We start from the raw sequence: 22,351 nt of genomic DNA, 5'->3' as shown, positions 1-22,351 counted from the left end.
TAATTTCAGTTGAAATAAAGATGTTAAAACAGTTATTTGGGGGGTTGATGATAGGAGTTGAAAGAAAAATGGAAGGAATTGTGATATCCCTTTTGGTTGAAATGGTAAAAAGTGGAATTCCGCAGACTGGTTCTCCAAGTTGTTCATTTTTATATTCCATTTATGTGCAGTCCACCATAATTTTCCAACTCAGACAGTCACACTTGGAATTTTGGATTCCAAGAAGAGATAGAGAGATGTAGTAGAGAGGGGATTTTGCTGCGCAGCTCTGAGTGCCAAGAAATTTTCCTATTCTCAACAGTTGGAGTGGAGAGCCTTTTTTTTTTTTTGGCTTTCTGGGACCGCGAAATCCTTCCCCGTCTCTCAAACTCAAGTGGGTCACTCTTTAAAGGTCCTACTCTAACCCACTTGCTTGCTTCCGGTGTCTCTAGCCTGCCTTCACCTGCCCCTTTATTCAACCTTTCTTCCCTCTTTTCAATGACCTCTGCGCCCTTCTCAGTGTGAATTAAGATCTAATTTCCTGGGGTTTCCATTCCGTACTCACATTCCGATTCCGTTATCAGGCGGTAATACTATTCAGACTTCGATTGCGATATCGATATCATCTCTATGTGTATGTTCTTTGAGATTTAGTATCTGTTTCTGTTTTCAATTCAAGTTTGGAGTATCTTGTTTGTTAATCAAAACTAGGGAGTTATCGTTCAATACAAGCATCTGGGTCAGTCGGTAATTCTCGCTGCTTGACTTTGAACCTCTTGAAATCGTTATGGCTTCTGGGTTTGACATGACGGCTTAACTCTGGGGCTTTTCGTTAATGATTTGAGCTTTCAACGACTTTTAGTGGTGACCCAGGGATTGGAGTTTGATGCTAATTCTACGACAATGGAGAGGCTTATGGCCGGATTTTTACTTTAGCATTCGATTCTCTGACTCGGTGAAGGTAATATGAAGAACCTCCTCAAGAAGTTCCACATCATGTCCAGTGGTCAGTCAGACGACGCAGCAGAAGGGTCTACTTCATCGAGGGGCAGTAAATTAATTGATGCTTCATCGTCTGATAAGCTGCTATCTCGCTCCCGGCCGACCCATTTTAGCTCTGAGCATAAACCCTTATCGGGGTTATCCGGTTGGTTGAACTCTGTTACAAATAGGCGTAGCCCCAGCCCTCCATCATCTTCGAATCCCACTGCAGGGGAGATAATGGAGCCATCGGATTCAGTTTCTAGCAGAGATGCTGCATTGGATACATCTAGGCATGATTCAGGGTCGAGTAACTCGAGGGATCCTGATATAGAGGAAGAGTATCAGATACAGCTTGCTTTGGAAATGAGTGCTAGAGAGGATCCTGAGGCGGCTCAGATTGAGGCTGTGAAGCAGATCAGTTTGGGGTCATGTGATCCTGATAACACTCCAGCTGAAGTTATTGCCTTCAGATATTGGGTAAATCTGCTCTGTTCACGAGCTAATTTAATGTGGTTGACTCTTACATTCTGTTCTCGTGCCTACATACATATCTTAATGCTAATGCATTGCTCCAATTTGTTTGATTGACGTAAATTTTATAACTATCTTTCTGCCATAAAACCATGTTTATTATAAGTTTTTGTGGTTGCTAATTGAGATACTTAAAATCAGTGGCTCAGAGCTTTAGAAATTGGGCTGCTTAGTGCCAGTGGATGGGGTGTGATGAATGCTTCATCTTCATCCATGAAATTGTTGTCTGCAATTCGTCAAGCTGTTAAGTTAAAACTTCGGTTAACATTATATTATCCATTCGTTTGTCTGTTTGTTTGATTCGTCCAAGATTCACGAATGTTCTACATATCAGGGGAACATCGTGGTTGATATTAGAAGCAGATAATCACTCAAGTTATGCTGTGGTTGTATGTGTTAATACCGTCTCTTCTTTGACCCGTCTGGAAAAGGGTCGGTTGCAATATATGGAGTTTTATTCCTTCTTTTTCTTTTTTCATTTATGTTTAAATTTATATTTCTTTAAAATAACCTTGATATTGTACTTGTTTATTTCATCATATTCATGTACAACTTCATCATGTTGAAGTAATTTCCTTGTTTTCTTTTCTTCATATTTGTCTTTGCTTGGGGGTGTTTTTCCCTGTAATTTGATTAGTTTTTGTGAGAATTCTTTCTTATCTTCTCTTCTTGTACTTTCATTTCTTGAGTTCTGTTTTTCACCTGAAAGAAAAAACTTAGTTGCCACATGAATTTAGTGGACTATTCATGAGTACCGCTTGCACCCGGACATGTTTTTGATAAATTTTTATTGAATACCGCTTGTATTAATGTATCTTTACATAGGATGACCATGTTTCTTTTATTGGTTTGGGAGGAACTGTTGAGGTATAAAAGTGTGCAAGTATAGCTATCGAAGAACAACCAATAGGCAGAGTTGTGAATTTGATTACAAACTGTGGTGTAAAACCATCTTTGGTAGTGTCCAAGAAATCAGGGATAAGATTGAATGCTTTGCTAGACATTTGATGCATCAAAGGACATTGGGCCTTCGTCAGTAGAAGATAGAAAATAGAGGATTTTTACAAGAGAGTAGTTGGAGTTCACTTTGAAAAATTAACTTGGCTCAAAGAATGGGTGGAAATTCAGTATTTGTACAATTTTTTGACTGCTAAAAAGAAGAAAAGCTTCATCATTGAGTTTGTTGATGGAGTAAGTTTGTTGGAGCATAAGGCTTGGAGGCAGAATTTGTGGAGGTAGTGAAGTCTTCTTTGTCAAACTGTATAATAAAAAGATGGGATGAAGATGTACTTGGAAGTGATGGAGTGGGAGCCAATCTCTATTCAATGTCTGACCCTTCTATGACAGTGAAGGTGGCTGCATCAGTAAATTGAAAGGGGAGTTCAAAGCACTTGTGAGATCTCACATCGGTTGGAGAAGGGAACAAAGCATTCCTTATAAGGGTGTGGAAACCTCTCTCTAACAGACGCGTTTTAAAACCGTGAGGTTGACGGTGATACGTAACAGGCCAAAACGGACAATATTTGCTAGCGGTGGGGTTTTGGTATTAGAGCCAGTTACCGGGCGGTGTGCCAGCAAGGACGCTGGGTCCCCAAAGAGGGTGGATTGTGAGGTGCATTGGTTGGAAAGGGGAACGAAACATTCCTTATAAGGGTGTGGAAACCTCTCCCTAACAGATGCGTTTTAAAATTGTGATGCTGACGGTGACGTGTAACGGGCCAAAACGAACAATATTTGCTAGCGGTGGGGTTGGGCTGTTACAAATAGTATTAGAGCCAGTCACCAGGTGGTGTGTCAGCGAGGACACTGATCTCCCAAGAGGGGTGGATTGTGAGATCTCACATCGGTTGGAGAGGGCAACGGAAGGGTGTGGAAACCTCTTCCTAGCAGACGCATATTAAAATCGTGAGGTTGACGATGATACGTAGCATGCCAAAACAGACCATATCTGCTATTGGTGGGGTTGGGCAGTTACAACACCTGGGTTGGATGGTTTTACTGGAGAGTTCCTTATAAATTCTGGAATATTCTCCAATAGGACATTAAGGTCACCTTGAAAGAATAAAAAAAATCCTTCTTATGTTACATACAAAAGAAGGATTCAATTGTATCAGGTTAGTTTTGATGGAAACGTTCAAGACGCTCATTACTTTCATGGTTTCTCCTTACTAAGACACATTCATTGGAGGAAAAATGTGAGTGGCTATTCAAGATAACTCTATAAGGGAGCTTTATCTACTGTGTATGCCTATGTTTCATATCCGAATGAAAGTTGCTCTTATTGTAGAGGAAAAATAAGGAATTTCCTATATGATGGTAAAAAAACAAGGGAAACTCGATCACCTTATAAGCTGGGGGATTTCAACATTGCCTATAGAGAAAGAGGAATCGAGTTGGAAGATAGACAATTTGAGAAGAGATATTCGCCCCCTCACTTTCTTTACAATTGTTTCATCTAATTGTTGTATAATCTCCAACTATGCATTAATATAATATGGTCCGTCATTTTCACCTTATTTGTCTATTTCAAACATGAATTTATTTTGTGGTAAAAAATAATTTGTCATTTTTTCATACCGCCTTTTGGCTACAAAAACTACAAATGTTGGTGTATGATGTTGTACTTAGTAACATACCTTTATTGTGCATCTCTACTTTGTTTTACATTTATTCCTTTCTAACCCATCTCATATCGTAGATTTATGCGTGCTTCACAGAATTACAATTCTCTTAGCTATGATGACAAGATCTTGGATGGCTTTTATGACCTATATGGAGTCTTCACCGAGTCCACCTCAGAAAAAATGCCTTCCCTAGTTGATTTGCAAGGAGCACCAATGTCTGGCAATGTCACTTGGGAAGCAGTTCTGATCAACAAAGCTGCTGATGCTAACTTATTGAAACTTGAACAGACAGCATTGGAGATGGCCATCAAGATGGGGTCAGAATCTCCAATTTCTTTAAATAGTTATTTGGTGCGGAAGCTTGCTGTTTTAGTTTCAGATCATATGGGGGGACCAGTGGGGGATCCTGAAAAGATGTTGATAAAATGGAGAAATCTTAGTTACAGCTTGAAAGCAACCCTTGGCAGTATGGTTTTGCCTCTTGGCTCCCTTACTGTAGGGTTGGCCCGTCATCGTGCATTGTTATTCAAGGTACTTGCACCCCGCAACCTAATTTTTATTTTTTATTATCATTTATGCATCAAACGATGAGTTTTATGTTGCTATTTCATTTACGATTTACAATAGCCTTTGATGCCCAATTCTTGAGAATTCTAATAGGACGATGTCATAAGTACACCTGTCCTAGTTATCAAATGTTTTTAAGGTTCAGGATGACAAGTACCAAGTATGCATAAAGGTGGAAGAAAGTTTTTCTCCTAGGGAGGTGATCTACCAGTTTATACTCTCAAGTTTGCCCCTTTATTACATTTCCATTTTTAGGATTTTGGTGGGTTTTGCTAAAAGAATACAAAATTTTGTTGGAAATTTTCTATGACAAGGTTTTATGAAGAGTGAGGTCGTCATTGATAAGCTGAAACCTTATCTCTCTTCAAAAGCTTTAGGAATAGTTGGTTTGACTAACATGAGGAAAAAAATGTCTCTCCTTGCCAATGCCATGGTGAAAGATTCTCCCAGTTAAATACTTACTCCGACACTCCATTGTCGGTGTTGCATATGATAAAGATATACTAGGATAGAGTTCTCTTAGAAAAATTAGACAGTGGTATTGTTAGGTGTCCTTAGATAGCCATCACCAAGTTGTGTTTCAACTTTGATATGGGGATTTCTGTGAAGCTTGGGAGGGAAATTGAGTCATACTTTAGGCAGTCATGTTAGATCTTACATCGGTTGGAGAAGAGAATGAAATATTCTTTAAAAGGGTGTGAAAACCTCTCCCTAGTAGATGCATTTAAAAACCTTGAGGGAAAGCCCGGAAGAGAAATCCCAAAGAGGACAATATCTGCTAGCGGTGGGCTTGGGCTATTACAAATGGTATAAGAACCAGATATCGGATGGTGTGCCAGCAAGGACGCTGGCCCCCAAAAGGGGTGGATTGTTAGATCTCACATCAGTTGGAGAGGGAAACGAATATTCCTTATAAGGGTGTGGAAACCTCTTCCTAGTAGACGCGTTTTAAAAACCTTGAGGGAAAGCTCGAAAAGGGAAATCCCAAAGAGGACAATATCTGCTAACGGTGGGCTTGGGCTTTTACACAGTCAGATGGGGGTAGATTACCCTTTGCCACCTTATGTCCAAGGTTGTATTGTAATCTCGTTATAGGGATTCAATTTTCTAAAGGAATGATGAAAGAGGAAATCTTGGTTGAAGCGAAACCTTTGCATGATCTAGATGGTTTTAACCTTGAAGTTGGGAACCTATACAGTATATTAGGGCAAGGTCAATTGATTCATCTGGTATCTTTTCTCTTAGTTTCACTTTTCTTCCTACAATAGAGCTCTGAGGTCCTTGACCATGATAATTGTTAGATGATTTAGAATTTGAAGATAGCCTAATAAACCTTAATTCTTTGTCGGTTATTGATCTTTAAAAGAAAGCTCACAAAGAATACAAGAAAGCTCTCAAGAACACTGGTTGGCTCATGGTCACTAGTTGTCCCTCCCCCTGTACATGGTATTTTAAGCATGTGATATAGTTATTTCTTATCTAGTACCTGATTTACCATATTGAAGTGTAACGCCTACTGATCTAGAAATTTCAACCAATAGATAAGGATGCATTCAATAATGTAGCACAGAAATTAATTTTTCTGGTTGATAGAATTGGTTTGCTCCTTTTTCTTGTACTTTCTCCCTTTCATGTGCAGATTGCATTGAACTTTTGCTATTTAAGATATTTATCTTACCCTTGGATCTTGCTTTTGCTGAATTGTGTTTATATGTTTATCTAGCTTTTGGCAGATGGCGTGGGCATTCCTTGTCGGTTGGTAAAAGGACCACAGTACACGGGTTCTGATGATGTGGCAATGAACTTCGTAAAGATTGATGATGGAAGGTAGCCTGCTATTATATGTTGCGTTTTCATCTTGCAGAAGAGTCTGTGAGTGTCTGTTTTTCTTTTCGAAAATTTTTCTTTTTAACTTTTTGTGCATATCATTGTCTGGAAACGTGTTTTCTTTCTGCCTCTCGTTCTTTTGAGGTTGTACTATTGCACGAGCCTTGTAATTTGACGAGTGGGTATAATAACCTAATACACACATCTAGCAGAGGTATATAATTGTGAATTTAAATCATTATTAATTAATTGCTTGATTTTTCTAGCTATTGAAGTGGGAATCATGTTGAAAACAGAGGAAGAACTAAACTACTTGTCGTATTTATTTGGGGATTGGAAAGTCGAAATCATGTATTGAAGTTCTGATCCTTTGACTTCCAGGGAGTACATTGTCGATTTAATGGCAGATCCTGGTGCACTTATTCCAGCTGATGTTGCTGGATCGCATGTAGAGTATGATGGATCCCCTTTTTCAGCCAGTCCACTTTCTAGAGATGTTGATTCCTCTCAGGCAGCATCTTCAAGCAGTGGGGTTGGCAGTTCATTAGAGGAAAATCCATATTTTGGGATATCGGATAGGAAACCAAAGTCCGGGACTCTCAGTGCCACAAAGGAATATGATCCTCCCAATGTCAACAAGGGGCCGTCACGTGATTTTGCTAGCAAACCAAATTATCCTGGCATGCACATTCGATCACCTTCATGGACCGAGGGTGTTAGTTCACCTGCAGTGCGCAGAATGAAAGTAAAGGATGTTTCACAATACATGATTGATGCTGCCAAAGAGAATCCACGTTTGGCTCAGAAGCTTCATGACGTGTTGCTTGAAAGTGGTGTAGTTGCTCCCCCTAACTTGTTTACCGAGGCATACCCCGACCAAATAGATGTTATCGTTGAGTCTAAGTCACCAACTGAAGACAAGGATCAAAGTAGGAAGGTGCCTGGTCTCTGTGAAAGTGTAGATAAGAAAGATCCTCGTCCAACTAACTTTTTGCCGCCCTTGCCTCAGCCCAGACAGCACTCTAAAGCAAGCCCTACCCATGGTCAACAACTGCACCATAAACCTCTGGAACTAAACCTCTCTCTTGATTCAAGAGAATCATCTGGACAACCTATAGCCTTACCGTTTGAGGTAACTCCAGTGAAGTATGGGAGAAATGTGCCTGTCGCTGCAGCAGCAGCAGCTGCTGCAGCTGTTGTTGCATCATCAATGGTGGTAGCTGCAGCAAAGAATACCGATGCAAATCTCGAAATTCCTGTAGCAGCTGCTGCCACAGCCACTGCTGCTGCAGTGGTTGCAACAACGGCGGCTGTCAACAAGCAATATGAGCAGGTTGAGGCCGATGCTGCTCTTTATGAGCAACGTGGAAGTGGAGATAGGGAGCATGAAGCTTGTGGAGAAAATTCAGAGGGTGAACGGATATCAGATAGATCGGTAGGAAACGATAGCACAAAATCCGATATTACCCTTGATGATGTTGCAGAATGTGAAATCCCATGGGAAGAAATTTCCTTGGGCGAGCGTATTGGACTTGGTACTAACTGCTAATCCATGCATTGTGATGTTCTATTGAACTTATTAAAATTTCATGTTTCTCATTTAAAAAAACATTTAAACTTTGATTCAGTTTTTTTACAGTTAATAAGTAAAATTTGAACTTGTTTGAGTGTTCTTTGTGCTGCAGGATCATATGGGGAGGTCTACCGTGGAGATTGGCATGGAACTGTGAGTTCTTTTATACAAACTGTGAAAATATACCATTAAACATTATTGGTCTCATCTGTTTGGAGTAGTCTGCTAACGTATTCCGTTCTTCGTTCATTATTATCATGTCCCAAGGGTGTAGACCTTATAGCCATCATCTGGTTTTGTAGGAGGTAGCAGTGAAGAGATTTCTAGACCAGGATATTTCTGGCGAAACTCTTGAAGAATTCAAAAGTGAGGTACGACATCGTCAGTCTTTTACTTCAGGACATTTGCAACTGATGTCCTCTAATGATTCAGTAGAGAATTCAATTTCATGGACACCTCTCATGTTTATCCTTTCATCAAGTTCTCAAGCCTGCCTCTGTGATTATTATTATATAGATAGCTAAGATTGTTATGATTTTCAGTATCTTATGCTGTGATTTCCATTTAAAGGTTCGAATTATGAAAAGACTTCGGCATCCAAACGTTGTTCTCTTCATGGGAGCTGTGACTCGTGCTCCCCATCTTTCAATTGTTACCGAATTTCTTCCCAGGTACATCATCTCTCTACGTATGTGACTATCGCATCATATTTCTATTAAACTAACTAATAACATCGTAAACGGAGTAGGACGACGTGGAACTATTTTCTAAAGCTTAGATAACCGAACTATCAGCTTTTAAAATATAAAAAACAAAACTCGTCTTAGTTGTAAAAGTTAGAGGCCTGCATGAGAAATAATTTGTTTACTTATCCATATAAATGTCTATTATGATATTGTTCTATGCCCTTCATGTTTCGAGGCAAAGACCAAAAATCTCACATATCCAATGGTATTTTGGCTGCAGAGGTAGCTTGTACAGGTTACTTCACCGTCCCAACAATCAATTAGACGAACGAAAGCGAATGAGGATGGCCCTTGATGCAGTATGGTTTTGTTTATATAGTCAATTCCTGTTTCATTTTGGCACCAAATAAATCCCGGACTTTGTTTAATCGACATTCTTCTTCAAATGAATGACATAATTTTCAGGCTCGGGGAATGAATTATTTGCACAATTGCACGCCTGTCGTTGTACACCGTGATTTGAAGTCCCCAAATCTACTCGTCGATAAAAATTGGGTCGTTAAGGTGAAACTCTTGTTTCGTTGCTCAAATTTTAAACTGGTATAATCAGTCCACTGTTAACAATATATTTTTGTTTAGGTGTGTGATTTTGGTTTATCAAAAATGAAGCATAGCACATTTCTTTCTTCAAGGTCAACAGCAGGAACCGTAAGTAGTTTATTAATTTTCGTTTGTTTCGACACACTCATTGAAGTTTCTTATGAAGGAAAAGAGCTCTACGGAATCGCGATTACAAGTTTTCAACCATGTGAAAGAGATGCTTTTTAACAATATCTAATTTTCATGTTATCATCTTTCAGGCCGAGTGGATGGCTCCAGAAGTGCTGAGAAATGAACCTTCAGACGAAAAGTAAGATTTTTACATGAAAAGAAACCTATTTGGATGTTTTCTTCTTTTTCTTAATCATTTTGGTTATAATACCTTTTGCATAGGTGCGATGTTTATAGTTACGGAGTCATACTTTGGGAGCTGTCTACGATGCAACAACCGTGGGGAGGAATGAACCCAATGCAAGTTGTTGGCGCCGTTGGCTTTCAGCATCGCCGTCTTGACATCCCAGACAATATGGATCCTGCTATCGCCGACATTATTAGGAAATGCTGGCAAACGTAAGTATTAAAATGTTGCTTCAAAGTGACTCGTCTTGTCTCATAAGTTCGTATTTAGCCATTTCAATCTCTGGTGCATATGACCATTATGAAACTTATGCCACTTTGATTCACTTTCTTTTTTGTATACTTCAGTTGGTTAGCTCTCGACATATAGCTGTTTGGAATGTTAAAAGCATCTCCTAGATGATAGTGATAAGCCTCCAATAGTTGAAGTATGTTGTTAGAGAGTGAAACGTGGAAACGGTTTAGCCGTTAATTAGTTAGTTCGAGTGGCAGAAGATTGTCTCGGTCGGGGTGGTATCTTTTAGGTACCGGAGCTCTCGTGCTCTGAATTAGTTACATTTGATTATGTTATCAGCTTGAAGTCTCATGCTTCTAATGGTATAGCTGAGCTAGATCCTATTAACTCTATCTGTGACTCTTCAGTGAAATCTTTTACTCATGAAATCACGTTTGTTCTTGTTAGCTAATTGCATTCTAGTGCGATCAGGATCTGATGAGGCACATTTGGAAGGGTTTGCTGAGGTATTAGACATCATTTTGGATCAACCCTCGTTACAGCTTAACAGCTCCAAGAACACAAAGTTTATATGTGATTGCTTGTACTTTGGTATCTTATCGAACAAAAAGAAAAAGAACGTAGAAATCTCATGGTTAATCTACCTTTTTTATGCGTTCTTTTAGTGAAATTGTGACTTTATGTTTGAAAATGAGAGGTAGATGCATTCACAGAGTAGAGTAAACACATGATTACCTGACGTCTGATCACTTTGTAGAGATCCAAGGTTAAGACCTTCATTTGCGGAGATTATGGCTGCGCTAAAGCCGCTGCAGAAGCCAATGTCGAGTTCTCAAGTGCCGAGACCAAGTGGTCGTGATAAGGCTCGATTATTGCAAGTTGCGGAAGACCCGTCAGGCTAGGCAAACCAAGTTGAGAAGCTTGTCTGGTTGAGATTAAAGAAGGGCAGGGAAGCCTGAGAAAGGGAGATTGCTTGAGAATGAAGAGCAAAAGCTGTGATGAATTTGAGACTGTGATTCTTTTCCAATTTTCTGGTTTCTCAATGTTATCAGAGATGGGACATTGTCAGGATGTGTATTTGTTGTAAAAAAAGGAAAAAAAAAAAGAAAAAAAAAAAAGAATCAAAAGGTTAGTTGAAAACAATGTAATTGATGTGTTTAGTTATGGGTTGGGTACATTATTACAGTTGCAGGTGGATTGGATTGTTTGAACAGAAGATGATCACTGGGAATGGAGAAACAGCATTTTGTTAACCACTCAAGTGAACAGTAAATTTTTATTTATATGTTTCAAAATTTTTACCAAATTACTGATAGATATCAAGTAGTGTGCCAGCGAGGACGTTGGGCTCCAAGGGAGTTGTAACAACTCAAGTCCACCGTTAACCGATACTATCTTCTTGGGCTTTTGGGTTCTCTCAAGGTTGTTAAAACACGTCTGCTAGGGAGATAAAGAATGATTCGTTCTCCTCTCCAACCAATGTCAGATCTCACAATCCACCCCCTTTTGGACCTAGCCTCTTCATTGACACTCGTTCCCTTCTCCTATTGATGTGGGACCCTCCAATCCATCCCTTTAGGGTCCAGCGTCCTTGTTGACACACCGCCTTGTATTCACCCCTTTGGGGCTTAGGCCCTTCATTGGCACATCGCCTATTGTCTGGCTCTGATATCATTTGTAACAGCCCAAGCTCACGGTTGATAGACATTATCTTTTTTGGGCTTTCACTTTTAAGGTTTTCTCAAATTTTTTTAAAACTAGGCTTAAAAGTTTTTATACTCTTATAAGAGATGTTTCGTCCTCACTCCAACGGACGTGGGATCTCACATGGGAAATCCGAAAGAAATCCGAAAGAAATGGGGGAGAGAGCCACCATCTAAATATCTGAAGAAGGGATAAGGTAGTGACAGGGACTATCATCCAATTCTTCCTGCTTCTTCTTCGATTATATTGTTATTGTAACTTGATGCAGCTGCTATCTGCTTGTGATCATGGCTTCTTTTTTCGGATCAAATACATTTCTATCCCATCCACTTGCCAGAACTTATCACTTAGCTTCCTCACAAACACCTTCACCTTCAACCCCACCTTCCCAACCGCCGCAAACTCCGTCGCCATCTCCATCTCTGAGCACTACTTCATCGGAGCCACTAAAACCAGCCCCAACAAAGGTGGAGCAACAGAGACCCACCACCAATGTCGAGTCCACGGATTGGATTGCTTCAACCTTGACAAGGCGATTCGGGCTCGGCGCAGGCCTTGCGTGGGCTGCTTTTCTCGCCTTTGGTGTAATCTCCGAACAGATCAAAACCCGCCTCGAAGTCTCTCAAGAAGTAGCAAATACAAGGTCCTCAATCCCTTCATTTTCCAATTTCGCATTAATTTCCTTAGCCCCAAATTGAATTAAGAACAGTAGAACCAACATGAACCAATTCTTGTAAACTTCCATAATAACCAAGCATTGGATTGTGCAGAAACGTTGAAAAGGAAGAGGAAGTAGTGCTACCCAATGGCATAAGGTGCATATCTAATATCTTATAACTTGCCCTCTTTCTCACTGTTCTAAGACATTTTGGTGATGCAAAAACAGGTATTACGAGCTGAGAGTTGGCGGCGGCGCCACACCGAGGTCCGGGGACTTGGTTGTGATTAAGCTCAAGGGAAAGATACAAGGCAGTGATGAAGTATTTGTAGATACCTTTGAAAGTGGTAGAAAGCCACTGGCTTTGGTGATGGGCTCAAGACCTTACAGCAGAGGAATGTGTGAAGGTTTGGAATATGTGGTGAAATCCATGAAAGCAGGTGGTAAGAGGAGAGTTATAATTCCTTCTAATTTGGGGTTTGGAGAGAAAGGTGGAGATTTGGGTTCTGGTCTTCAAATTCCTCCATTTGCAACTTTAGAGTATGTTGTTGAGATTGATAAGGTTTCCATTGCTCCTGCTTGAACTCTTCTTCCATCAATGCCCATACCTCTACTTAGTTTGTAACTCACATCAATTCTCTGGTTTGTATTCATCCAAATATAGAGAAAGGAACAACTGGGTCTTGTCGTTTGCTTTGGGTGAGATCTCACGTCGATTAAAGAAGTGAACGAAACATTCGTATGATAATATGTAAATCTCTCCTTATCATACGTGTTTTAAAATTGTAAGACTGATGTCACTAACCAAAACAGATAATATTTGATATCAGTAAGCTTGAGCGGTTATACTGTCTAACTACCCATGAGCTCTCGAAGTCTTGTTCCTTTCCAATGGAATTTAAACTATAAATTTAGTAAATGTCAACATACTTTCATTTTCTTTTATCTCATAAGCTTGTGGAGTTTTTATATTGCATTTAATAAGTGATCTTCTTATTTGATAGTTTTTAAAAGGCTAATAAAAAGTTGTAAGGGATGAGAGTGAATTTATTTTTTATTTTAAAACTATTTTTTTGTTTATTCATTTAATCTTATAATTCTAAAATATATATTAAAATTGGTTACAAATTTTAATTAAATATTTAAAAATAAACTATTATCCATGGAAGCACCTTTCTCGAAAAGTGATTGTAATGGCGGGAACGGAGGAGCTCTCTTGGATTCTCTGATTGACTAATTTGTTATTTAACCAGATAAGAATCTTAATGAACGGGAGAAACTGAAATCCAGAGCGCTTCGTCGTCGACAGCTTCATGGGCACTGTGATCGACTCCCATTTCTTGGCCCTCACTGCCACTGTCACTGTAAGATTTACGACTTCTCTGATTGGGTATCAACTCTTTCTCACACCTATTTTCTGATTTACAGATTGGGTATCAACTGTCGTTCTTTATAATCACAGCTCTTCTCAGATTTGACAAAGTTACTGATTTCGCTGGTATTTACTTACTTTCCTTCTCCTCCATTTCTCAAGAATCTGAACTCGTTTTGCCGATAAATAAATGGGGAAGAGAATCGCTGGAATTAGTATTCCAGAGAAGGAATCCTGATTGTTTGTTTTTTTTTTTTTTTTTTTTTTTTTTTTTTTTTTTTTTTTTTTAATGTCGCGAGTGAAATGAGCCTGTAAAGAAGAAATTGGAAGTTTTTACGGAAACAGACTGAAGAATTTGATTCAGAATTGCATAGTAAGAAAGAATTTGGTCGGTTAGGTGCTGAGAAACGTAGAGGCCTGTGCCTTTTTATATACTTCGTATCACTGTTTAGTTTTGATATCTGATTATGAAGTTCTTGATTTACAGGTAGCACAAATTTTGTGATACTTGCTGTTTTGACTCTAGTGCTTAAAGGCACTTGGCATTTTAGACAGGTAATGCTGTTTGATTCTGTAAGCTGCCTGAGAACGATTATTAAACAATTTTCCTGATGTAACAAATGCCAATCATGGTTTCAAAGTTCTGTGAAAACCTGCCTTGGGTTTAACTCTATAGTTTTGATTTACCATATGACTGAAGAAACTTGTAGGAGTTCCTTTTTGGCGTACTTCATTGTCGACATTGTGTTGCTCAAGTTGTTCATGTCCTGTTCTTGCACTGTATCCGAACTGCCTATACTATGAAAAGAAGTTGGTGTTCTATAGAAAATTTTACTCTGAAAGTATGGTTCTATTTTTCCAGGTAATTCTGTCTGTGCTTGTAGTGACATGGGGCCTTCGTCTTGGTTTTTTCTTGTTAATGAGGTATGTATAACAGCTTGCCATGAATAAGTCTTCAATTTTCACATTTCATTTTGGTGGTTATCTTGTATTGCATGCTTAGAATTAGTATAAGAGATAGAACTTGTTTTGTTATTCATACTCTTACAATTTAACCCAGTAGCAATAAGCTTTTCTAAGCATTTTTCCATCATGAATATTAGATTTTAGCATGTTACAGTAAATGTCGTGGCCTTTAATCTGAAGAAAAATGTTTGTTACCTAGTTATGTATTATCAACCCAACTAGTAATTTATGTAAGCACACATGGAAATGAAGCACTATGTAAGAGCTCAAGCCTACTGTTAGCAGATATCGTCTTCTTTAGGCTTTCCCTTTCGAGCTTCCCCTCTAGGTTTTTAAAACGCGTCTGCTAGGGAGTGGTTTCCACGCGCTTATAAAGAATGCTTCATTTTCCTCCCCGACCGATATGGGATCTCACACACTAATTCCTCAGTTGTTCTAAGTATTATTATTATCGGTGCAAGATGGGGCATAATTTGGAGAAGGAAGGGGAGATTTAATTCTTGAAATTAGAAAATTGGCCAAGGTAGTTTTCGAAATATATGCTTTTAGGCTATAATGTTCAATTATACTGCTGGAAATCATAAATCTTTGTTCAGTCTATGGATGACTGATAGGACAATATCGATGGAAATCATTGTATATCAGGTGCTTATTGTAGTTTTTTTTTTTTCTCTCTCTCTCTCTCTTTATGTTTATCTCAGGATTTTGCAATGGGGAGAGGATCGACGTTTTGATAAAATGCGTAGTAATTTGGGAAAATTAGCAGTTTTCTGGATATTGCAGGTGGATTTGATTATTCTTTTATCATTCGTGAAATCCTCATATTAAAATCTCATTTTGGCTACGCTAACTCACCATTTCATTAATTCAGGCTGTCTGGATCTGGACCGTAAGTTTACCTATCACGGTGGTCAATGCAAGCAATCACAATCCATCTCTCCGAGCTGCGGATGTAATTGGGTGGATTATATGGTTAGTGGGTGTTGTAATCGAAACTACAGCTGATCAACAAAAATTGGCATTTAAAAACTCTCCAGAAAATAGGGGGAAGTGGTGCGATGTTGGACTTTGGAAGGTCTCTCGTCATCCTAATTACTTTGGTGAGGTTAGGCCACTGCCAAAAGTACATTTACTTTGTAACTGGCATTCCATGTATTCTTTCTTTATGCACTTTCGAAAACTTTGTAAGTAGCTAGCTATTTATGCTTAATATTCTTGCTTTATACTGAGATCCTTTGGCCTTTCCATTAGCTTTAACAAAAGCTCACTCTAGTTTATAATATTCCTCTCTAACCGTCCAAACCTACTGCTGACAAATATTGCATTTTAAAATCTTGAGGAAGCTCGAAAGGAAAGTCCAAAAAAGACAATATCTGCTAGCGGTAGATTTTGGCTAATACAAATAGTATCAGAGCCAGATACTGGGCGGTGTGACAGCAAGGACGTTGGGCCCCCAAGGGGGGTAGATTGTGAGATCTCACATCAATTGGAGAGGGGAACGAAACATTTCTTATAAAAGTGCGGAAACTTTTCCCTAGCATACGCGTTTTAAAACCTTGAGGGGATGCTCGAAAGGGAAAACCCAAAGAGAGCAATACCTGCTAGCGGTTGTTTGGGCGGTTACATCCTCTCACTTGACTTACTAGCCTGCCAAGTCAAGCCAAGGAATGACATTCTTCTTCGGAAGAAGAGTTGCTTGCACTCTAGGTTATTCGTAGATACTTCGAAAATATAAATATCATTTTCTTGGACACCCTCATATGCCAGTGCTTAGCTTACGATATATTACTTTTCAAAGGAAAGAATGCTCAAGATATGAACCTTTGATAAACTCAAATTTTGACATTTGTGATGAAGAACTTGTGTTTCCCTCCGAGTAAGGATTCAAATTATTAGTTTGGTGGTGTGTAGCTGCACTGACTTATCGTATTGCGAATTATTTTCTACCACGGGGTTGCATATATTTCTGCCAGATAAGTATTCTTCTTAAAATCCTTTTTAGATGAACGCTTTTAACAACGGTGATAACAGATCTTTCTTTGGTGGGGAATCTTCGTTGCTTCCACTCCCGTTCTGGAAGGTATTGAGTGGCTTGTGATACTTGGGCCAATATTCTTAACATTGCTGCTTCTTTTTGTCAGTGGGATCCCACTACTTGAGGTTTGCTTTCCCCTCCCTTTCAATTAATGAGCAAATCTTTCTTTTACTTAATTACTAGCATGTTTTGTATTAACAGAAATCAGCAGATAAGAAGTTTGGGAATGTGACCGAATACGTACGTTATAAAAGAGAGACTAGGTGGGGTTCTTTTTTTTTCTTGTTCTTTCATTTATTAACACTCCCACTAATTTAACAACCATATGGTAAAAGTAATGATCCGTTTGATTCTACTCCAGCCCCCTGATCCCACTGCCTACAGCAATATATGGAAACCTGCCCTCGTGGTTCAAGAAAAACTTTCTATTTGAATTTCCTTTTTACAGCCGCAAATTCCCTGGGTCGAGCAAAACTGGTGAGAACGAGAATTGTAACTTCATTTCTTTAATTGTAACTCATTTGCTTGCTTACACATGCGTCACCTATATTATGTATCTGAAATAAAGCCAACATCTGTACTCCTCATTTATGACTGATGGTTACTTAAAGCATGTAACAAAAACTATTGATATTTTACCTTTGTAAGTCTGATACCTTGACCGATAGTACTGAGCCAGCATCATTTGAAATTATGCAGGATCTATAAACGAATTCCCGTGCATAATTATTCTTCTTCATTTTCTTATTCTTTGAAAATATATATTTTCAATTTAGGGATTTTATTAAGTATGAAAAAATCATCAGGATGATAACTCTTGAAATGGCACAAGCTAATTCTATCTATTGCCTGAAGTTTCTTACCATTTGTGCAAGGTACAGAGCAAGCAAGGACGAAAGCAGCGACAGATTGAAGAAGGGTTAGCATTTGGACTTGTTGAGTTCTTGTTTTCATTAGTTTGATTAGAGCTTACGACACTACTCTTGCCACTGTTCCTCTTATGATGTATCGATTGATTACACAACCGACATTGATACTTGTTTTGATTAATTGTTGTATGACGGAAAGGATATTGTATGAAAAATATGAACTGCTAAATGCCACCTCAAAATCTTTGAGTTTGTACATATCAAAGTAAACCAAGTTGAATCAAAAGGTCATATTTGATCTCTTTTAATATTTCATTCACATGATTATTTTTTCAGATTTAGGGAAAATTGCGTGTTATGTCTGTTGATTCTTTGTTATTACTGTTTTGTGTAGGAATATTGATATTCCCACTTTATGCAGGAATGCTTGCAATCCTCATCATCTTGACTCGTCAGTGGTCATGTGACCCATTATCCTCTGTCTTCTATACTTTAAGGGGCATGTCAAAAAGCAATCATTTTTATAGAAGTGCATCAATAAGTTTACTAAAATGTAGGCTTGCTGCAGGTACAGGAGCTCACATAAATAGCGAGATAAGAATTGAAATGATGGGGTTTACATTGGTGTTACCCTGAGTCTACTGTGCACACATCAGTCTTTAATCACCTTTTCTATTTGTTCAATCTCATCATCAATGCCTGTCTTTTGATTGCACATGATAGAATTTCCCTGTTTTCTTATCAGACTTTATCTTCTCGTGTATATGGATAGTGATTTGAATTTAATAGAGAAAAGTAATGGATTGAATTGCCATTGTGTTCTATGATGACAACAAGCAGCAAAAGATGGAAGTTTTTGGCTGAAGTTGATTGATCTTTGAAACATTCCAAGGGATGATAACTACAAATTTTCCGCTAATTGGGGGCTGCTTGTTTATCAGCCTGTTCTTTCGGCTGCCGCTGAAATTGAATTGATTTGGTACATTATATTGATAAACACTGACGTTTAAATTGAAGATTCTTTTGTAGGCCCCCCCCAACAGGTAGCCGGTCGCTGGGCCCTTGAGAGTTCTTCCCTGCTAATTTTCAATGCCCTCCTCTCCTCAGTGTTGATGGCCGTAATTTGAAACATACAGACTCCACTGAGCCAAGGTAAAGGCCTTAACCGAATGTTTCAATTCAAATTTGCAACTGTTTCGTAATATACATGTTCTTGAATGAAAAAGTAGTGTTTAGGTGAACTTTTTTTAAAAGAAAAGCAAGTGTGTCAAGTAGAGTGGAAAATGGCTCCCTTTTTAAATATATTTTCATGTGAAAAGCACTGCCATTGGATGGCTGACCCAGCTGGCATGCTTTACCTTATAAAGATATAGCCAAACGGAACACACTGGAAATCCACTCACACTATCACAGCACAGCTTTTCACCTCATGTAATGCTGTCGTTTCCATATTAGCAATTGGGACAAGAGACTTCGATTCTTGGCAAGCTAATCAGCTTCTTAGTTCCCTTTTACTCACAAGTCATAGTCCACAAGAACCAAAAGCCAGCCATAGTCCACAAGGACCAAAAGCCAGCCATTAATACAAGGCCCGAACAGCCAAAAGCCTATTAATACCTAGTAACAATAGAGAGAGAGAGAGATGGCATCAATATAAGTTCATTAGTCAAAGCCACTATTCCCCATAAACAAACTCCTATCAGAATTATATCATAATCCAAAGTTTTTTTTTTTTTTCTTTTGCTTAAAGTGCATCTAACTGTGATGAGGGCAAAAAGTAACCAAATAGTTGCCACCAGTGCAAGTTGCAATGCTAGTGGGATCATCATAAGCATAAGAGTAAGCCTTGGGACAAGCGGTCTTGAAGATCTTGGAATATGCGGTTGGCTTGCAGGACTGCGGATTGCCAAACCTGCCTGTGCAGCAATACCTTGGAGAATTGAATGCAGAGCAAGCACTTTTGCAGGCCACCACTCTGTGGTCATCGTGAGATCTAACTTGTAAACCCACAGGACACATCATGTTAAGGTCACTCACACACCCAGCATAGCTACATTTCCCCGAGCCTTTAGACGGGGTAATGGACATAGCCAGATTGTAGCCATCAACAAGGCTCACATCATAGAAATCTTGGTCATTTCCAAGTGTAATCTCAGCAAGAGTGGCTGGTGGGGCACCTCCAATGCCATTGCAGTAGAGGGCACCACCACAATCCCCTGTAGCGCACTTGCCTCTACCAGATGCGTCAAAAGCACAGCCATGGCGGCCCCAGAAACGGCCAGACCACAGGGCTGGAAGGCGTAGAGAGTAGCCCTTGTTGGGTGGTAGCTTGAAGCCTCCGCGAGCCAACAAGGGCTTGCCAGCACTGGGCTGAATGCCAGGCCAAACTGGATGAGGGCATTTGTTGTAGAATGTTATTGTAGTTGCAGAGACGAAAACTGTAGCAAATGCAAGAAGAAAAACCATGGAGTTGAGTCACATTGTTCAGAATCTAAGAACACAAAACATAACCCGAAGATTTCATTAGTGAGTCAGTTACCTGAATTGTGGGAAGTCAAGAGAGTGTAGAGAGTGAGAACCACAAGAGATCTCAGATAAACCATCATGACTGATAGTGTTATAGAGAGTACGTCTTTCTTCTGCTCAAGCTCCCTCAAAAAGTTGATGGATATGAGTGCTTATATAGAGAAATAGACAATGTAGATCAGAGGGGAAATGAGTAAAATTAGGAGGAGAGAGACCGGGTGCTCTCAAAAAGTTTCTGAAACGGGATGGAACACTTGTATAATTATATTGGAGAACGAATCATTGTTTATAAGATTATAAAAAACTCATGTATTATAGGGCGAGAGGGGGTAAATGATGACAAAGTTGCTCAGTTCCCAAAGATGTCAGAAGCACAGGAGGGGCTTGGCTGTGTTCATTTTACAAAAAGGAAACTCCTTCACATGTCAAGGGAATCTGTTTTGTATAAAAGTATGAACTGGCCTACTGGTATATTGCCTCTCTCCTCCATTCTTCAAAAAACTGTAAACCACTTCACTTTCTTCAATGAACCTACTAATGACTGCTACCCATTTTAGATTCTTCCTCGAGAACCAAAATTTGCCTGTCATTTTTTTTTTTTTTTTTTTTTTTACATTCTTTATTTTCCTGATTATAAATTTGATTTTGAGGATAATTTATCAAGAACTTTTGCTATTAGTTTATGTAATTAGCCTTCATTAGATCCTATAGAAAAGTATTTGAATTTTTGTTGCGTTAATTTGGATGAGAGGAACATTGATTCAATCAATTATGGACTTCAACAAAGATATATTTCGAAAAAACTCGAGAAATTTAATGTTTATGTTCTTAAACGCTCAAGCACATAATAGATATACCAAAAACGATATTTGAAAAAGTTTGAATTAGATACTAATTACCGTTTCAAATATTAGCGCAAATTCTTATTTCACAAATTTTTTACCAAAATAGTTATTATGTGACCGTCTAAGGCTATCACTAGTAGATATCATTTGCTTTGAGTGTTGTATATAACCATCAATTTTGCAATTTAAAATATGTCTACTAGAAGGAGATTTCTAAACTCTTATAAAAAATACTTCGTTTGATCATAACTCATATGAGATTGTTATCTTTTATTAAAAAAACACTATTATTTCATAACACACTAAAATCCAAAAACAACGATTCCTTTAAAAAAAAAAACTGGTAACCCAATGATTTAATCTAATGATACATTTAGTGCGAGAATTAATTTATAATTGACTGATTGATGATATTAATAACAGCAGTAAGGTCGGCACGTGTGGATTTGGCAGATAGTTGGTGAATCAAGTACCATGCACACGTTTGGCGCAACTGAGCACAAACTTCGATCTTTTCGCATCAACGGCTGACATTCTTCATTCTATTGATTACCACACGTTAACAAAGTTACATCGAATTTCCCTTTATACCCTTCTCTTTTCTCCTTTTCTTTTTCTTTTCTTTTTTACTTTTTTACTTTTTTACTTTTTTACTTTTACCCTAAAGATAAATTCTCTTTGCTGGGGCCGACACCAAAGCTAACGTCGTCAAATGGCGACTCTATTTACATTATTGTCGTTTATTAAACTGATTGGTCGGGACGACAGATCTAATACTTTTTTAAAAAATAAAATAATAATACAAAATCAATAATCAATTTGAAAAGGAAAAAGGAAAAAACATTCTTAAATGATTTTGTGTGTTTTTTAAGTATGGAAGCCCACAAGCAGCATCCTTTATAGTCCGATCTTCTTAGTGTCATTTAATGTTTATTAATAAACATAGATTTGAATTAGATATTTTACTGTCAAAATCCATAATAAAACAAAATCATTCACATGGTCCTATTTTTATAATATTCAAAATTTAATGTATATTTAATCTCTAAATTTAAACTAACCCGATTGGTTCTTCGAAAAATAAGTTAGTTATCGTAAGATCTCTATAATAGTGTAAAAACCTCTCCTTATTTAAATACTTCGAACAAAAACTCGAAAAACAAAAATCAAATAAACAATATCTACTAGCGATGAGTTTGAGATGTTACAAATGACATCAAACATGAGTGAGAGAAGGGAACGAAACATCATATAATAATATCGGCTAGCGGTGGGCTTGAGCTGTTACAGTTATTATTTCTTTCATCCTTTTTTATTTACCGTCATTTAATTTTTGACATAATAAAAATGAATCCGTTCATTAATATGCTACGTTTTAATTTCTCTCACACAGGAAAAAAAAAAAAAAAAAAA

At 38.3% G+C, this 22,351-nt stretch overlaps 4 protein-coding genes across 10 annotated transcripts; 3 read left to right on the top strand and 1 right to left on the bottom strand.

Moving 5' to 3' along the window:
• Positions 1–121: 121 nt before the first annotated feature.
• Positions 122–11,224, top strand: LOC111495342 (probable serine/threonine-protein kinase SIS8). Of its 3 annotated transcripts, none has more exons than XM_023145329.1 (13): positions 122–1,440; positions 4,212–4,649; positions 6,409–6,512; positions 6,894–8,047; positions 8,198–8,238; positions 8,388–8,456; positions 8,656–8,756; positions 9,052–9,130; positions 9,237–9,335; positions 9,411–9,479; positions 9,632–9,681; positions 9,765–9,941; positions 10,411–10,704. In XM_023145329.1, the coding sequence occupies exons 1-13, from the start codon at positions 946–948 to the stop codon at positions 10,412–10,414; spliced, it is 2,880 nt and encodes a 959-aa protein (XP_023001097.1). In that variant the 5' UTR covers positions 122–945; the 3' UTR covers positions 10,415–10,704. The 3 variants fall into 3 exon arrangements, with proteins under 3 accessions (XP_023001097.1, XP_023001096.1, XP_023001098.1); XM_023145328.1 differs by lacking the exon at positions 10,411–10,704 and adding an exon at positions 10,721–11,224 and having other exon boundaries at positions 143–1,440; XM_023145330.1 differs by lacking the exon at positions 10,411–10,704 and adding an exon at positions 10,721–11,224 and having other exon boundaries at positions 1,315–1,440; positions 4,193–4,649.
• A 639-nt stretch (positions 11,225–11,863) lies between these two features.
• Positions 11,864–13,010, top strand: LOC111495348 (peptidyl-prolyl cis-trans isomerase FKBP17-2, chloroplastic). Its single transcript, XM_023145339.1, has 3 exons — positions 11,864–12,310; positions 12,438–12,482; positions 12,554–13,010. The coding sequence occupies exons 1-3, from the start codon at positions 11,955–11,957 to the stop codon at positions 12,906–12,908; spliced, it is 756 nt and encodes a 251-aa protein (XP_023001107.1). The 5' UTR covers positions 11,864–11,954; the 3' UTR covers positions 12,909–13,010.
• A 491-nt stretch (positions 13,011–13,501) lies between these two features.
• Positions 13,502–19,338, top strand: LOC111495346. Of its 5 annotated transcripts, none has more exons than XM_023145338.1 (11): positions 13,503–13,689; positions 13,754–13,823; positions 14,185–14,252; positions 14,560–14,621; positions 15,365–15,446; positions 15,535–15,768; positions 16,695–16,823; positions 16,900–16,961; positions 17,060–17,175; positions 17,580–17,617; positions 17,989–19,338. In XM_023145338.1, exons 1-10 carry the CDS (start codon positions 13,639–13,641, stop codon positions 17,609–17,611), a joined length of 906 nt encoding a protein of 301 aa, XP_023001106.1. In that variant the 5' UTR covers positions 13,503–13,638; the 3' UTR covers positions 17,612–17,617; positions 17,989–19,338. The 5 variants fall into 5 exon arrangements, with proteins under 5 accessions (XP_023001104.1, XP_023001106.1, XP_023001103.1 ...); XM_023145335.1 differs by having other exon boundaries at positions 17,574–17,617; XM_023145336.1 differs by lacking the exons at positions 17,580–17,617; positions 17,989–19,338 and adding an exon at positions 17,475–17,565 and having other exon boundaries at positions 13,502–13,689.
• LOC111495349 (thaumatin-like protein) lies at positions 19,211–20,317 on the bottom strand. Its single transcript, XM_023145342.1, has 2 exons — positions 20,107–20,317; positions 19,211–20,005 (listed from the first exon to the last, which is right to left on the bottom strand). Exons 1-2 carry the CDS (start codon positions 20,171–20,173, stop codon positions 19,323–19,325), a joined length of 750 nt encoding a protein of 249 aa, XP_023001110.1. The 5' UTR covers positions 20,174–20,317; the 3' UTR covers positions 19,211–19,322.
• Between the last annotated feature and the right edge of the window lie 2,034 nt (positions 20,318–22,351).

This window comes from Cucurbita maxima, unplaced genomic scaffold, assembly GCF_002738345.1.
Source record: "Cucurbita maxima cultivar Rimu unplaced genomic scaffold, Cmax_1.0 Cma_Scf00021, whole genome shotgun sequence".
Classification (NCBI taxonomy): Eukaryota; Viridiplantae; Streptophyta; class Magnoliopsida; order Cucurbitales; family Cucurbitaceae; genus Cucurbita; species Cucurbita maxima.
Note: the sequence above shows the minus strand (reverse complement) of the source record. Positions and strands in the feature narration are given on the sequence as shown.

Bases quoted from the DNA above. Each gene is read 5' to 3' on its own strand.
- LOC111495342 (XM_023145328.1), top strand. From the start codon at position 946: ATGAAGAACCTCCTCAAGAAGTTCCACATCATGTCCAGTGGTCAGTCA. The intron at 9,131-9,236 runs GTATGGTTTTGT...CATAATTTTCAG, and splicing joins TGAGGATGGCCCTTGATGCA to GCTCGGGGAATGAATTATTT. The intron at 9,682-9,764 runs GTAAGATTTTTA...CCTTTTGCATAG, and splicing joins AATGAACCTTCAGACGAAAA to GTGCGATGTTTATAGTTACG.
- LOC111495348 (XM_023145339.1), top strand. From the start codon at position 11,955: ATGGCTTCTTTTTTCGGATCAAATACATTTCTATCCCATCCACTTGCC. The intron at 12,311-12,437 runs GTCCTCAATCCC...TGGATTGTGCAG, and splicing joins CAAGAAGTAGCAAATACAAG to AAACGTTGAAAAGGAAGAGG. The intron at 12,483-12,553 runs GTGCATATCTAA...ATGCAAAAACAG, and splicing joins GTGCTACCCAATGGCATAAG to GTATTACGAGCTGAGAGTTG.
- LOC111495346 (XM_023145335.1), top strand. From the start codon at position 13,639: ATGGGCACTGTGATCGACTCCCATTTCTTGGCCCTCACTGCCACTGTC. The intron at 15,769-16,694 runs GTTAGGCCACTG...CGGTGATAACAG, and splicing joins ATCCTAATTACTTTGGTGAG to ATCTTTCTTTGGTGGGGAAT. The intron at 16,824-16,899 runs GTTTGCTTTCCC...TTGTATTAACAG, and splicing joins GTGGGATCCCACTACTTGAG to AAATCAGCAGATAAGAAGTT.
- LOC111495349 (XM_023145342.1), bottom strand. From the start codon at position 20,173: ATGATGGTTTATCTGAGATCTCTTGTGGTTCTCACTCTCTACACTCTC. The intron at 20,006-20,106 runs GTAACTGACTCA...CATTTGCTACAG, and splicing joins CTTGACTTCCCACAATTCAG to TTTTCGTCTCTGCAACTACA.